Source organism: Clinocottus analis, unplaced genomic scaffold, assembly GCF_023055335.1.
Source record: "Clinocottus analis isolate CAN_PGR_092001 unplaced genomic scaffold, fCliAna1.0.p SCAF_17, whole genome shotgun sequence".
Classification (NCBI taxonomy): Eukaryota; Metazoa; Chordata; class Actinopteri; order Perciformes; family Cottidae; genus Clinocottus; species Clinocottus analis.
Genome location: NW_027175898.1, coordinates 14,526,813 through 14,543,747, shown reverse-complemented (window position 1 = coordinate 14,543,747; position 16,935 = coordinate 14,526,813). Strand labels below are relative to the sequence as shown.

Below are 16,935 nucleotides of genomic sequence, written 5' to 3'. Positions count from 1 at the left end.
TGATATTAATAGTTACTATGACTAGTTACTGACTATATATATTCTACTATAATAGCTCCATGTAGGAGTCAAACCGAGTGCACAGTCACATTTAATTTAGCATTTGTCATATTGTGATACATGCATATGACCTAAAATCAGCCGTTTTACATTAAAAGACCCAAACAACGTTTGCCTTTACTTCATATTTCATTTTATTCTAACGTGCACTGCGCGTGTCTCTGCTTGAGAGCCCGTCAGAACAGGAATCATCACATCGTGACGCACTGCGTGGCTGGAGCCCGAGTTCTCGTTCTTCTGCGAGTCTTGCAGCCGTTAATGTGCGGCGGTAATTATACATGTAGACAGGAAACCGGGAGGGAAAATGGCTACAGACGTTGGCACGGTTGCCATGGAAACACACAATCACGTCAAGATTATTTTCAGGTACCGCTGTGATAATGGCATAAAGTACGCCTGGTTTGAGAGAGCCGGCGGACGAATTAAACCACGGTCGACTGATCAAAAGCGACGATTTTCTCTGAGAAGTGAATGAACGAGGCGTCGAGGGAGAAGTCTAGAGCTTCAGGATATAGGCTTTTATACATTTAGGGCTTTATGTATTTAGAGTTTTATACATTTAGGGCTTTATATATGTAGAGTTTTATATGGTTATGGGGTGTTTGTGTGTCAGCTGTTTGTTCAAACTGCAGTGTTCAGTGTCCCCTGTTAGTGATATGTCTCAGTCAGCCACATGACAGCCACTACAGAGGAACACCTCATTCCTTCCATTCATAAACACCCCTCTGTGTGTGTGTGTGTGTGTGTGTGTGTGTGTGTGTGTGTCCCCTTCACCACTAATATCATTAGAGGCCTGCTCGTGGTCGGGTGCCTGTGTGGCACTCAATCACACGCAAATTTGTGGCAGATTTGAGCCGGTCAGCAGAGCTTTTAGATGGGCGGAAAAAAAAGAAATGCCAAAGCACTGTGGAGCATCCTGGGGGACAGACCATTATATTTATAGAGATGGGCGACTTGACCTTCACTGCACATTGAGTATCAGCCATTTTAGTGCCGCTCCTCCAGATACCGAATACAGCATAATGGATCTCAGCTGCAGTGCAGTTAGTTAGCTTCCACTTCATCTTCGGGCTTGTTAGAGGCTAATAATAGCTTTCTGCAATTCCATACTGTGGACGGACTCCGTCAATACACGGCCTCTGCGTTCTCTGCTTTTTTGGCACACTATGGGAGTCTCTAAACGGACGTAAGCTGTGAAATTACAGTGTCCACTTTGCAGGAAACCAGGGCTTTGCCATCCGGGTAGGATTTAGGACTTGGAGGTGAAGTTGGGCTGTAAGTTGTCCCCCGTATACGTTTTAAAACCTTTGTCCTGCTGCGTAAGCTTCATGTTCGGAGAAAGACCTCTGATAAATATGGCTGAGCCGGCGCCCCAAAGCCAAGGACTCCTATTCATAGAGGCACCCAGTTGTTCTCACCCAATGGCACCGAGTGAAAACTGAGGAGGATGGTCAAAGCGGGTGAAGTATTTATAGTTGTGTAAATTATAATGTTTCACACAAATGACTGAGGAGGAGCGATCAGGAAATCCATTGAAATCGGGGGAAAGACTTGTTGTTTGTGGCATTCAGAGCAGTTTCTGAGCAAATTATTATAGAAATTATGATAATTCAGTGGTGAGTCATGTGATCTATGTACCTGTGGCTGCAGGTGCTTTAAGTCAGAGCAGTCTGGTAAATATATTTACCTGCAGCTATCAAATGCATGTGGTGGAATAAAACCACAACATTACCCTCTAAGATAAAGTATAAAGAAATGCAAAATGCAAAAGTAATACTTAAGTACATGAAAAGTACCTCCGCATTGCACGAAACAGGTACAAAGTACCATCAAACTAAAAGACTCAAAGAAAGTACAAATACCTTGTAAAGTGTACTAAAGCAAATCTTTTAGTCGGCCATTGTTCCTTTGATTGCTGCCCGCATGAAATATGTGAAGTAACGTATTGATCCAGAAGTATCAGAGGCTTTGTACTAAAATAAATGACCTGTGTGGATGTAAAATATAGTTATATATAGTTGTATATATAGTTAATCAATTATAGGTAAATAGGTCAAATTGAAACCACACAAACATCCTCCATCTGATGTCATTAGTCTCAATATTAAATAAAACATGCATTTCATTGCGGAGAGTTTTCAGTTGCAGATAAAATATTACCAAACAAAAAACGAACAACAATTCAGTTTAGTTTTTTTCTCACTCCGAGCTCATAAGAAGTATATCTTTACATTTGCATGCCTCTTTGGGTGAAGTATTTACTGAGCAGAAGTTAATGTGGAGGCTGTCATGGCACCGCACTGATTCACAGGAAGAGGTTTGCAGCTGCACATAATCTGCAGTATTGTCCTATTTTTTTCTTCTTCCCCGTGTTAATGACACCCTCATCACGACTCTCTCCATTCACAAAGCGACTCGTGCGCTGGGAGAGAACTGGCTCTGAACAGACTGTGGGTGTCTCAGGATTCGGAGAACACGTCTAATTTCTGCAGCATCCTCACAGCCAGCCACCCGCCGTCCTTTCATCCAGTTCCTCTCCGTATACAAAATGAATAGCATCACGCTGTAGGAAATGTACATTCAGAGTGGCTGCACCATGTGATTAGTGTCTTTCAAAAGTGTCACTTTTTTTTTTGCTCTTCTGCTCTGCTTCTATTCCAGCATCCTCTGTCCGATTTACATCACAGTGTGTGTACCTGAATGAACTTTGTGTGTCTTCATCCAGATCACACACACACTATATATATATATATATATATATATATATATATATATATATATATATATATATATATATATATATATATATATATATATATATATAGGGGCTACAATAAAATGACGACCCAAATCTGGAGATGAATGGACTCTCGCTATCGAAGAAAAGGTGATGTTCAGATCTTTGCATCCTAATATCTGACTCCCCACTTTGTGTGTGTGTGTGTGTGTGTGTGTGTGTGTGTGTGTGTGTGTGTGTGTGTGTGTGTGTGTGTGTGTGTGTGTGTGTGTGTGTGTGTGAAGGGGAGGCAGCTCCCGCTGTGCTTTGAAACAGAGCGAGCTAGAGAGAGAGAGAGAGAGAGGGAGCGAGAGAGAGGAAAAGCGTCCTTAAACGTGGGCTGTTGTGTAATCCCTCCCAGGGCCCCTTTGCTATTTTTGTGCCTGGGTCCGCACGTCACGGTTGGGTATTTTCTCTGGTGACTAGCTCGCATCAATAGATCTTCTAATGTACACCCAGTCAGCCAGCCGCTTCATGACTGATGGGACTTTTACCTCGCTAATGTATTTCATGATTGTTGCCCCCGCGACATGAGGAGAATGGAGACGCGGACTATGCAGCGCGAGGAATGTCACATGTGACTGTCGCTATGGGACAGGGGACTATTCAAATGTCAGGTTTGTATGAGGATTATGTTTGATATCTGAATGTCAGCTGCCGTTTGAGCCGTGGATGTTTTTTTCTTCTTCTTCTCCTGCTCTCTCTTCCCCCCATCAGACCGTGTGCTTTCTGTCATTCAGATCACAGTGAGAGCAGTGTGATTGATTCTGCATGCTATATGTGCTACGTTGCTGTCAGAGCACCACAGAGAGGGTTGTTTTTTTTGTTTTTTTTTACCATCCCGGTCATCTCCGTATGATATTTATGGATTTGTTGTCAGCGTGCGGCTTCACGCCTGTTCCCTTTAATGGCCAACTTAAGCCTCTCTATCTGATGTAATGCAGCGGCGTAACGGGGCTCTCCAATGCCAGCGTTTGTTTGCTCATTGTCCTTCTCTCGTGTGTGTGTGTGTGTGTGTGTGTGTGTGTGTGTGTGTGTGTGTGTGTGTGTGTGTGTGTGTGCAAAACAGTGAGGGATGTGCCACACGATTGTCTGCCGTTCATATAAATCTCACCATGAAGTCATTCCTCCATCCATGCGGGCATACTGTACCACAGTCAGCCCACCGTCGTCCTGACACACACCTACTGCCTCCCACCTGCCTCCTGTTGTTGCACGTCATTGCTGCTGTGTCATATATTTTCGGTATAGGTTAGTGCTTGTTGCTGGGAGCGAGAGCAATTTGCAGTGAAATGCCTGCTGGTACAGCCTTTCTATATATATTTCTGTATAAAAGAAGAGAAAGAAAAGTGGATTGACTTGTCAACGGGGCTGTGAATATGTCTGCTGTGGTCCTTCTCTATCGTGCTCAGTCTAAAGGTATGCATTGTTTCTGAGGGTCTTATCTCGCTGTCACTCTGCACCCATATCCCCCTTTCCCTCCACTCGGAGCTCACCGAGGATGGAAAAAACTAAGCAATGAGGTCAGACCGACCTTGAAGGGGAGCTCCCTACCGGGCCTCTGAATGTTGTTACCCCCCGGGCACCCCACTTAGTTCACCTCCGTACACCTCCCTGTTGAAACATGGATCGTTGCAATGTGAGGCTGCGCTCGCCATCCTGCATTATTATCTCTGCAAGAAGCAGTCAGAAATCTGTCCGAAAGCAGAGAGACTAAACGTATAAACAGCCACAACAAAAAGAGGCAATGGGGTTTTGCACAAAAACAACAAAGGGGAGGGAGATTATTACAGATTACATCTGTTTTCAAGCATCTCTTGAGTCACCTTGGATTCGTATCCTCTGGTTAATGCCTGAGGAGTGTGTGGTGCGCTAACAAAGAAAGAGAGGGAGTGAGAGGAAGAGAGTGGGAGTCGGAGGATGTCCTAATTAAGGGGAACTCGGAGGGTTTGAACCAGATAATCTTACATAACCTCGTTAGGGAGGACACAGCGTTTGATACTGAGAAGATGGAGATGACGTGCCCTCAGAGACGCATCCCCACGGCATGAAGCGAAGAAAAAAAAAGTACAGCGACGAAAGCAATTCCCTTTAACCGCGGGGGATGATGAGGTTTTCTTCTTGGAGTCCGCCGTGTTTACCTACAGGACGGCCCGCGCAGCTCAGTGTGTAAACGAGCATGGCACTAGAGAGACAGACGAGCTGAAGGGGTTCAAATCCCCCCAGAGACACACGGACACCTGAAAAGGTGCTTGACTGGGATTCTGGCATCGGAGGAAAAGACGTAGCAGAATATTTCTTGGTGTTTTATGTAGAGTTGGAAAAGGGTGCAGCTGGACTCATTGGCCATGATGTAGTAACCGTCTGTCAACACACACACACACACACACACACACACACACACACACACACACACACTCAAATTATTTTTGACATTCCCTCATCTTCTGCCGAGTTATAAGTGTTTCATTTGTGAATTTCATTTTCACTTTTTTGGCATTTGCAAAAGCCTCCATATGTGTGTGTGTATATATATATATATAAATATATATATATATATATATATATATATATATATATATATATATATATATATATATATATATATATAGTTATGCAAAATATATTAATACTAGTGACATTTCACATTGAAGGAAAATACTCACATTTTTGTTGAAAGTAGATGCTGCTTTTGATGAATGATTTGACTGCTATTCAGCTCTCTCTCTCTCTTTCTTTCTCTCTCTCTCTCTCTCCCTCTCTCTCTCTCTCTCTCTCTCTCTCTCTTTCTCTCTCTCTCACACACACACACACACACACACACACACACACACACACAAAATAAGCATATACAACCATTCATGACACACTTGCATAGCTACACTTTCACACGGGCATCAGGTTGACATGAGGAACTTTTGGCGTTTCGAGGCTGTTAAAGAAGAAAATAATGTTTTTCCATTCCTGCTGTGAAGGAGCTCGTTATGCTCCAATTTTATTTGAAGGACTTTTGGGAAACAGTTTCTCTCTCTCTCTCTCTCTCTCAAGGAGGCCATTTGAACTCTAGTTATATAACTAGATTACACGCTTGTGAATCTGTATGTGCTCCTAGTTTAGCTGATTATTTGTCATGCATCCATATTTGTCTAATTGTAGCTTCTGTCTGATTTCTTCCAGGTGACCCTTCCCCGCAATCAGTTCACACGTATGTTAACATCGCTACAGTTACATAGCAGGTAGCGTCCTTGTAAATCGATCCCAAAGAAAGTGACATTGGATTCATGGAGTCACTTGAAACTACTGCGGGGGTGAAAAGCTCCACCGAGGGTCAGGACAGACGTGGTGTTGCACAGACGAAATGCAGCTCAGTGGCAGCGCGGACGAGGAGGAGTCCATCGGTCGAGTTGGAAGGCGAGGGGTGGCACCAACAACCGCAAGAAGGTCAGAGCCGAGACGCGTGTGGTTTCAAAGAAACGTCTGACTCAGGGAAACCACCGCAGTTAGAAGATCAGCACTCCCGAACTCTGCCCACAAGCCATCAAGACCTCGAGGTGTCTTCGTGTCCGGTACAGTTTCCCATCGGCAGACTGGAAGATGCGCAGTCCCCTGGACCCGTATCTCACAGGAAGTCCGGCAGTCCACCCGAAGGCCAACATCAGTGTTCCCATTCGGGGATGGATCAGCTGGCGGACGCTGCGGGTAAGGTGGAGCAGAAACCGCAAAAGCCCGGGAAGTATGTTTGCGATTACTGCGGAAGGGCGTGTGCCAAACCCAGCGTGCTCAAGAAACACATCCGCTCGCACACTGGCGAGCGGCCCTACCCGTGCGTCCCGTGCGGCTTCTCCTTCAAGACGAAGAGCAATTTGTACAAACACAGAAAGTCCCACGCTCACTCGGTCAAAGCTGGCACGGTGCCGCTCTCCGAACTTGGTTCTTACAACGCCAACGCGGACCAGGGGTCTTTTGAAGGGGAAGGAGAGCTATTCTCTGATGCTGAGCAAAGCACGGACACGGACGAGGACACGCTTAACGACCCGCTGCTGCTGCTGGACTCTCCGGCGGAGGGATCGGATAACACTGCTGTAAAAGTACTGAATCTCATCTCTCAGAAAAAGGGAGCCACGTCGACCTCGGCTCAAGATGGTTCATCCCAGCCCCAAGAAATCAATGCGGCTCCCGCTGCCGCCGAGGCTAGCCGTGCAATTCAATCGTGCACGATCAAACAGAGGCTCGCGCTTCGGCTGTCCGAGAAAAGGAGCAGCGACTCGGACAACAACCTGTCCCTCCCGAGTCAGTCCAGCAAAGGCAGCACGGACTCCGGCTACTTCTCGCGCTCCGAGAGCACCGAGCACCAGACGGGCCCTCCGAACACGAACGCAAAGTCCTACCAGGAAATCATGTTCGGGAAGTGTTACAAGCCGAGCCCGAAACAGACGGCGGCTTTCGTGGCCTGCAGCCCCCCGGACTCGAGCGAGCACACGGGGAGACGCTCGGAGAGGGGAGTTTCCCGCGTTTTCACCCAAGAAAAAGACGCCGTGGAGCCCATCAAAATAAACACAAAGTCGTTCACGAGGGAGGAGGTAAAAGAAGCGCAGTTGGACGCCGGCTCCGACGGGGGTGCTCTGATGAGAAGCAACTCCATGCCAACATCCTCGGCAGTGTGTCTGACTATGCCTCAGGCCCTCAGGGGCAGCCACTCTTTTGACGAGAGAGCAAGCACCGGGGGCATGAGGAGGCTCAGGCGGCAAGCTGCTTTCGAACACTCGGCACACGACGGCCACGCAGACGCGGACGGCCACGGAAAGATGAGCGAGGGCGGCACTTCGCCCTCGGGAGCGGAGATGGAAAATTGCCCCTCCTTGGCCTCTAATATGAGCCATCAGAGACACGCGATGGAGCTGGCAACGCGGAAGCGTCGGAAAGAGAAGAGGGAAGAGGAAGATTTGCCAGGTCAGTATGAGGGCCATCGCGAACAGTGTGAAGACATGTTTGACTCCAGTAAGGACTATGATTCAACTCAAGCCGCCGTGGGCCTCATGGCATTAGGAAAAGGGCACTCGTCAAGTATGCTCGCGCAGATGGACAGGTGTGACATGGACATATCAGTGAGCCCTGAAATGTCCGCGAGGAAAGCTCTCGGGAATGTCATTTCTGTTATCCAGCACACAAACTCAATAAACAGGCCTCACTCTGAACAGTCAGAATCCTACAAGTACCACGGGCAGAGGCAGGATAGTCTTCCTTTGTTTCAAGCCATGGAGGCGAGTGACTCTTACGAGTTGGAAAGGAGCGACAGCAGGCTGAGGCAATCGTTTCAACTGGGCCCCAAACTTGTGCGCCAGCCCAACATACAAGTCCCGGAAATCAGGGTCACCGTAGAGCCCGACAGTCCAGAAAAAGCCCCCGCCGAGGTGCAGGTGAAGGAGCCCGAGAAGCACGTGGAGGAGTTTCAGTGGCCTCAAAGGAGTGAAACTTTAGCACAATTCCCTCCAGAAAAGCTGCCCCCAAAGAAGAAAAGGCTACGCTTAGCCGACATCGAGCACTCCTCCGGCGAATCGAGTTTCGAGTCCGCCTGCACCAGCCTCTCCCGCAGCCCGAGCCAAGACAGCAACTTATCTTATTGCTCCGCCTTCTCCTTTGACAGGGAGGAGAGTTTGAAGTCGGTCTCTCCGGCCAGGCAGGATGAATTTGGCAAACCGCTCGAGCTCCTGGCCGTGCCAGGGAGCGGGCACTCCCTCTCCGTGCTCAACCAGCGTCAACAACATGAAATGAGACGCTCCGCCTCGGAGCAGGCGCCCTGTAACTTGCGCAAGGAGTTCCCGGAGGTACGCAGCATATCGTTTGACTATGGCAGCCTTTCTCCGACGTCCAAAGTTAGACCGGTGGACGTCAGCGTCTCGGCCGCGAGGGAGAGAAGGAGGGGGAACTTGGTGCGGCAGGAGTCATTGAATACGGACACCGAGGTAACACAAGTCCCATCACAAGTGTTTCCGCAGCACCTCGGCACCACCTCCCCTCCATTCGCGGCAGTCGCTGCTCTGCCGCAGACTTTGCCCATATTCTCCACGGGGAATATGTTCCCCCAGCTGTCACATCCGAGCCTTTTAGTTCCCGTAAGACTGCAGACTCACGTGCCATCCTACGGCAGTATCACGTACACTTCGGTATCGCAGATTTTCGACAATCAGTATGACAGCGTGAGCTCCACCACGCCCTGCCCCCAGAATCAGATTTCCCGCCTGGATCCCCATCACGCGTCCGCGTACGCCCGGCCACCTTCGACGCCGCGCACCCTCGACGTCGAAGCCCTCGATTTGTCGTCGGCGATGCTCAAGACGGGCATCCCTCTCTCTCTGACCTCCAGAACCATCTCCACCACGAACGCCTCCAGCGGCGGCACCAACAAACGGATGCTGTCCCCCGCCAGCAGCATGGACCTCTTCATGGAGGTGAAGCAGCAGAAGCGGGTGAAGGAGGAAAGGATGTTCGGGCAGATAGTGGAGGAGCTGAGCGCCGTGGAGTTGGGGAAATGTAACTTGAGCGACGAGAAGGGCCTCAGGTCAGAGATGCGGGGTGCATCCACACCTCGTGCTCAGGATGACTCGCGTATGAGTAAATTTATCACACTTCAACAGAAAGTGACAGAGGCCACTGAGCGCGGCGTCGAGTCAGCGATGGAAAGCAGCTCCCTGGGAAGCGGCTCGCCTCCCTACTCCGTGATATCAGTCGGCGAGGGGAAAGAAGTTGGCGCGGAGAAGCGGGCGCAGATGGACGCGGTGGCGCAGCTGGTCGCCAGTCGAGACGCCCTGATCTCAGACACGGAGAATTCAAGGCCGTTGTCTCAGTTTCCGAGCCTCCGCACGACGACAGGCGTGAGCTGGTGTTATCTCAACTACACCAAGCCGAGCTGCTCTCACAGCAACGCCCCGTTCTCCTCGGTGTACGCCACCTGGTGCGTGAGCTCCCACAACCCCAACCCTCTGGAGCTGAGCACCAGCACCGCTCTGGCCCTGCTGCGGTCCAAACAGAGGGGGGACAAGGTTATATACACCGTGGCGGCCATGTGTCAGCCCGGCACGGGGAAGCTGGTGTCATCCCTCATCCTGTGGAGGCAGAGCATGGAACAGGTGAGAAAATGTGTCCCGTCTCTTAAGCACACCACTGTGATAAAACACTCCCAAGAAAAAGATTTGTTCTGGCCCTTCAGAGCAAAGCCCCTATCCATGACACATTTAATTGGTCTCGCTAGTATCACTATACATGTAGTCAAGCTGCACTGGGCAGTTTTCCACTTCGGTTGCCCCCGTCACGTCAGTGAGAGATACATTTCTGAAATGAAGAAAGTTTAAAAGGACTTCATTACACAGAATTTGGCTCACATAAAATGGTTTGGCAGAAGAAGTCACTATTGGCAGGTTTCTGGAAGTCATTAGCCTGCGGCTAGTTGTGATGTTATAAGCTTTGATTCATCACTTGTTCTACATAAAAAAATATGTCTTGGCAGTGAAACTACCAGAAACCAAAATGATATTCAAGTAAAAATCATTTTTCTCATGCTGCATTGGATTGAGCCGGATAAGATTGATAAATAATGACATTAAAAAAAAGAATGCCGAGTGCAGCTTTCAGAGACTATAGACTTGAAGAGCAACTAAATTTGAGGGATAAGTACTGTTTTTCCCCTCAGCACGAGTAGCAGCAGCATAATTCATGTTTCCAAAACATGCTGTGTAACACCATGCGTGACATGCAATATTGGAAGCATCGCGTTACGTTGTCGATACGGCGTCCACCTCGAAATGGATGTTAACAAAATGTGTGTTCATCTGATTTCAGCTGCAGAGGAAACCGGAGCCCAAAGAGGTGGACATCACCTACGGGAAGAAGGTGAAAGACATCAGCTGCAGAGTGAAAACTGCCAAGGAGGAGTGGAAAGAGAGGGAGGCCTCCACAACCCAAACGCTGCCAACGCGCATTAAGATCTTCGAGGGAGGGTCAGCCGAGATATTAGTTATCATAACACTCGTCAGTTGCGCTGACAGCAAATACAGCGGCTATAATAGGATGCCAGTGCATCTGCTGTCTGCTGTTTTGTGTGTTTGTTCATCAGAATGCTGTTTTTCTGCCGTCCAGGTACAAGTCCAACGAAGACTACGTGTACGTCAGAGGTCGAGGTCGGGGGAAGTACATTTGTGAGGAGTGCGGCATTCGCTGCAAGAAGCCGAGCATGCTGAAAAAACACATCAGGACCCACACAGACGTGAGACCGTACGTCTGCCGGGTCTGCAACTTTGCTTTTAAAACTAAAGGCGAGTACTCTTTACGCTTATAGAGAATGAAAAATACATTATTTTTTTTATACTTATGAAAAATACAAAAAAACTCACTTTATACAGTTTACAGTGTTAAAACAAGATTATTTGAAGAAAAAATATATATATATATATATATATACACTTTAACCTGTGCAATATTAATACACTGTTCATAATAGTTATATTTATTCGGTCTGTACATATATACACATATATAATTCAGTATTGTGGATGTCTTTTTACTGCACTTTACCTGTTTGGTGCTGTAATCCTGCAAATTTTCCCACTGAGGGACTAATAAAGGAACATCTAATCAAGGAATATCTAATCTAATCCATTTATATATATATATAAAATATATGTATATATATATATATATATATATATATATATATATATATATATATATAAAATATATGTGTATTAGATTTTGGGGAAAAACATTTGCAGCATTGAATTCTCTGTCGTTTTTACTTCTATTGAGAGCCAGACTGAATGGGGCAAAATCAGCAGCAATTTTCTCTTTTATTATTTCTGGGGGGATTTTCTGAGCTGGACTTGGCTGCATGTTGACTAGTAAAAGCATCAAATACAATCTGGGTTTAAATATGCTCCTTTCAGGAAAAGACTTTGGCGATTTCTCAGTCAGAAATGGAAACTCAACTATTACTTGTTTCGTCTTTTACAGGAAACCTGACGAAACATATGAAGTCAAAGGCGCACATGAAGAAATGTCTTGAACTGGGCGTGTCAGTGACGATGGATGACGCGGAGATACAGGAACACGGTAAGATACCATCGTATCAAATAATCCACGCAGATTTATGCAGAAATCGGACTAAACGGATGCGTCGTTGTTGTTTCTTTAAAGTGGACGACAGCCAACACGAGTCCAAGACGGAGGTGTCAATCACAACCAAGCACCAGTTCTCCGACGCCGAGGACTCCGACGGCATGGACGAGGACATCGACGAAATAGACGAAGACGAGGACGAGGACGACGAGTACGAGGGCGACTCCACCCCGAAGTTGCGCTCCAGGAGCACGAGCCCCCAGCCGTGCGGCGTCACGTCTCTGTCGGTCACGGCCACCGCCGCTCTGCACGTCTATTCCCTCGCCGCGCTGCCCGGCGCCGACGTCCGCCAGCCGTCCTCCGGCAGGCGGGCCGGCTCGGATCACCGGCCCGTCTTCGACCAGAGGGAGAAGTCCCTGGACGAAGACTCTCTGACGATGCTGTCTCCGGACCAGGCCGGCTTCCTGTTCGACCCCTACTCGTCCTGCCTGCTCTCTCCCGGTTGGGAGTCTCCCATCAGGGAGCCCTCCCCGTCGCGCCTGCGCTACCCGTCCCCGCGGCGAGAACTCTCTCCGCGAGGTCGCTCCTCCCCCAGGTGGGACACCTCCCCGCTGAGGGCCGGCTCGCCCGGCTTCACGCCCATTCAGCACCTCTCTCCGGTCTCCATGGAGCGGCCCGTGTCTCCCGGATCGGAGCTGGCCGGGAAGAGGGAGTCCTCCGTCAGAGGCCGGCAGCGGGTCGTGCTGAGGGCGGTTTCTCCACGGAGAGGCTCGCACCAGCACAAAGGCAGCGGCGATAAAACCAGACACCAGGCCAAGATGGAGATGGCCCAACACGGAGCCTTTGACATGGAGATGGTGCGTATCATGAAGTGTACGGCGGCACCGCTGCCAAATGGGGTTTGAGATTTGATGGAAAGTTCTTTCTTGGGCAAAGGTGGTAATGTTTTGGTACCAATTCGGGATTCTAAAGCTTTTTATATCAGGTCACAAGGTACAAATCAAGAAAAAAATCATGGTATGAATCGCCTAAAAAAACTCGTTAGGTATCAAATTCAACATAAGAATCAGGCCTATAATAATATATAATCCCCATGTACAACCTCTAAACACAACTCAAGCAATAAATAGGATTAGGGTAAGGGTGAGGGCTTAAAGGGCTACGGATTTGAAGACTTGAATTTAGATCAGTTTGAACAATTTTGACACACATACCTGATAAATTACACCTATGATTGTTAAAAAAAAAGTCTGGTGATATTCCTATTGACAACAAATCTCATGAAATGACCAAAACCAACGCTAAATGAACTATAGCTGAAGTATTTATCTTATTGCTCTATGCATCAGTGCTGCATTGTTGCCTTCCTTCAATACGACCACACACTGTAGTTTATTTCGAGTCAATACCATATTTGTCAGCTCGCTGGTTGTGAATCTAACCAAATGTGTATTGACCCGCAGCTGAAAATAGTCCCCAACAAATACAATGTTTAGCAGTCGCGTCTGCTAAATACTATAATACTGTAGAGCCCGCCTGTTTCAGGAAGTTATTCAGCTCTTTTAAGCAACATGTAGTGTAGTCATGACTCTTTCTTGAAGTGGAATTGATCGTCTGGGCTCAGCGGTAGAGCGGATCGTCCTTCAATCAAAGTAGTTGTTCGATCCCCGGCTCCGCTGGTGTGTGTCGATGTGTATGAACGATTAAACGGTCCGAAACGGGCAGATGGAAGCTCCTCTCATCCGTGTATGAATGGGAGGGAGTGAGGTTTAATGGGGATGAATGGACGTGTCGTGTTAAACGCCCTTTGAGGGGATTTGTTGACAATAACAGAAATATAGGATACCACGAGCCCGGTGGTTTCACGGAGTCGCAGCCTCTGTGTGTCTTTTCACTAACCGTATTTGCGAACTGTGATGTATTTTCGACATGAGAAGGTATCCTGGCGCTACCTTCGGCTCCTAACGCTGCCAATGTGTCATTTTCTTTCAGGATCAAAGGGGCGGCTCGGCTCCCGGTCCGCCCGGCGCCGCCGGTTCTCATCAGCAGAACGTCCTCAGCCACCTCCCTCTGCACTCCCAGCAGCAGGCCCGCAGTTTGCTCCCCGTCGTCCCCGTCGGAGGGCTCCAGACGTTGCACTCCCCGCCTTCCTCCAGCACCGACGACGTCGCCTTTGCCTCGGCGCCGAGCCCCCAGAGCAGCGAGGGCCAGCGCTGCTGCAGCAGCAGCAGCAGGGAGGGATCGGTCCACGGGCCCGAGTCCGGAGGAGAGGACGCCGGGGGCCCGAACCAGCTGTCCTCCCATCATCAGGAGAAAAGCCTCGACCCCGGCGGGCAGGAGGAGAACGTCCAGACCTGCTTGAAAGCCATCGCCTCGCTGAAGATCACCACAGAGGACCCTCACTGAAACCCCTCCTTTCTTTCTTCTTGTGTCTCCTTTGATTTTAACCCCGGGGACAGACGACCCCTCCCTCCTCCGCCACGCTACTACACCTGCAACCTTGTCGTCCTCGGCCCTTTAGGCACATAACCCTCATCTTTATCCAATTAGAGGCAATATGATGACACTTCCTCGGGTCTCGCACACACGCCAGACGGCTCCTTTTTTCTTTTTAGATCAGAGTGGAGATGAAAAGCTTCACCGTGAAGAAGGAGGAACCCTCCCCGGTCTGAGGCGCTCTTCTTCTCTTCAGACTCTTTGAAAAGGATCGGACGAGCAGCAGGATGTCCTGCGAGGCGGAGAATCATTGTTGGGTGCAGGTGCAATATGGAAAGATATTATGCTAATATGCCTTTGTTTGACATAGTAGTTTGCGTACTATTGCACATAAATTATATTTATGGATTCTGTACAAATGTCCTTAACGTATACTCCTTCTTAGATGCATACAAACAGTGTATTTTACTGTATGTGTACTTTGAAAATAGACTGTTGTTTAATGTAATCATATCAAGGTGTGACGCAGTAGTGCAGTAAATAAAGACTATTTATAAGGGAAAAAGTATGTGTGTTATGAAACAGTCTGACCAAATTTTAAGTAGACGCTTCTTGTGCAGTTTGGTGCTTCTGATCAAGCGGCAAGGTTCTGTGCCTTTATTTTGCTTTTTTTTCCTCATTTTGCTACGAGAAGGTCGTTATGTGGAATAAGGAACTACGCCGAGGTCGGCGTTATCCAGAGCCGCCGGCGCCGTCAGAGATGTTCGCTCGGAGAAAAAAGCTTTTTATTTCTCGTTCCGTCGGTCAACGCCGACAGACGGACGCAGCTTGATTTACGTGAAAACAATCTTAAGAAATGTTTCTTATGTTGCATTTTTCTAAATGTTGTGGTTTTTAATCTTGGTAAAAATGCATGGGATTTGCTATTGCACAAAAATAGAGGAAGTTGACATGTAATTACGAATACTGTAAGATGTATTTATATATTAGAACGTGAGCACTTATTGATACTGGTAAATATTTGACTACTATTTATATGGTATATCTGTACTTATGCAGCAGTGATGCGGTTATGCAGTAAGCCACGCTGGCATTGCTTTTGATCTCATATATTTGCTTTGATTAAACAGCGTTTATTCTCTCTCTCTCTCTCTCTCTCTCTCTCTCTCTCTCTCTCTCTCTTATACAGATGACCAGAAGCATTTTATGAGTTTTGACGATGCACTTTCATCCTTTCATCTTTGATGTTTAGCTGACGCGGTCGGTGAAAATAAGGGAGTAAAAAACATGTCGTGTTCTCGTGTGGTTTTTTGAAACATTCCAGTCGTTTTTTCACGTTTCTCATTTTGTGAAACACGTTGCACACTAATTCAAGGGGCTATGATGATCAGTCAATAGTTTGTTTTCTTGCATTTCGAGTGTAACTGGATGAATATCACTTTACTGTAAGTAATACTAAAGTCGTGGCGTTAACGGCGTGAGTTGGTCGACTGTTACCGTGCTTCAGCTCAAAGTAATCGTTCACCAAATGCATTACTTCTTCTTCTGTACATATGTGTGTATTTTTATGATTTGAACTATTTTTGCAGTGTTGAATTCTGAGAACTTTTTACGCGGATTGTTTATATCTCTTTAAGAGGTAACACGTCCGCAGTCGGCGTAACGGAGGTTTAACGAGGGCGATAATAGCACAGTGTGGATCGCTAACTCTGTGTGTGTGTCATCTTTAAAAAAGAAACCACAACAAAAAAAACAAGTTCTAATAATAATAAAGTGTATTCACATCTTCATGTGGTTATGTTACCAGTTTGAGAATGACTTTCAAAATCAAGAAAACACTTTGTTCACTCATGTTTACATAAAAAATAATTTAAAAGGTGCACTGCTTTAATCTTTGTGTTTCCCTTTTTCTGGAGATGTACGCAAAGCTTCGATTTCATGTGATTTTATTTGTCGTGACGGTGCAGAATGCTCGTAAAACGGGAAGGCAGAGTAAAGCCTTCTGTTTGCTTTGGCATACAGTATGTATTCAGATTGTGTTTTTGTTTTTATTGTGTACTTCTATTTACTGAACTGCTTTGTGCCTCTCATGTCTGTGAAATTCCCTGTTAAACACACAGAGGACGAATCATTTTACCTCTCAGCTAAGATCTTTTGAGGAAAGAAACCTCAGTAGCCATCCCGTTGTTTAGCTATTTGCATCTGAACCGGTTAGTCAGGACGGAGTGCCTCTTTTATGCGATGGGGACTTTATTGTTTGGTGCTCTACTTTTACAGATTAAATTCAAAATTGTTTTAAAAAGAATATACTTCTAACCCAAGGATGTGTGTTGCGGCTTATTTCATGTTTTTCCTTCTTCTTCTTCTTCAGATTCAACTTTGTTGTCATTGCACGTCGTACAAGTACTGTGATAGTTTGCGAGAAGAGAAGCAAAAAATACTTCACTATTCAAAATGGCTGCCGTGCCTTGCCTCCTGCATAACGCCAGGGTTGTTTAAATTAGAGCACGCAGGGAATCAGATGAAATCATTCACATTTTACCTTCAGGCGGAGT

The 16,935-nt window shown here is 47.2% G+C and overlaps 1 protein-coding gene across 1 annotated transcript; it reads left to right on the top strand.

Annotated features, from left to right (window-relative positions):
* The first annotated feature begins 3,228 nt into the window (after nucleotides 1-3,228).
* On the top strand, nucleotides 3,229-16,691 carry hivep2b (HIVEP zinc finger 2b). Its single transcript, XM_068580216.1, has 7 exons — nucleotides 3,229-3,453; nucleotides 6,014-9,963; nucleotides 10,673-10,830; nucleotides 10,970-11,145; nucleotides 11,840-11,938; nucleotides 12,023-12,801; nucleotides 13,937-16,691. The coding sequence occupies exons 2-7, from the start codon at nucleotides 6,118-6,120 to the stop codon at nucleotides 14,348-14,350; spliced, it is 5,472 nt and encodes a 1,823-aa protein (XP_068436317.1). The 5' UTR covers nucleotides 3,229-3,453; nucleotides 6,014-6,117; the 3' UTR covers nucleotides 14,351-16,691.
* Nucleotides 16,692-16,935: the final 244 nt, after the last annotated feature.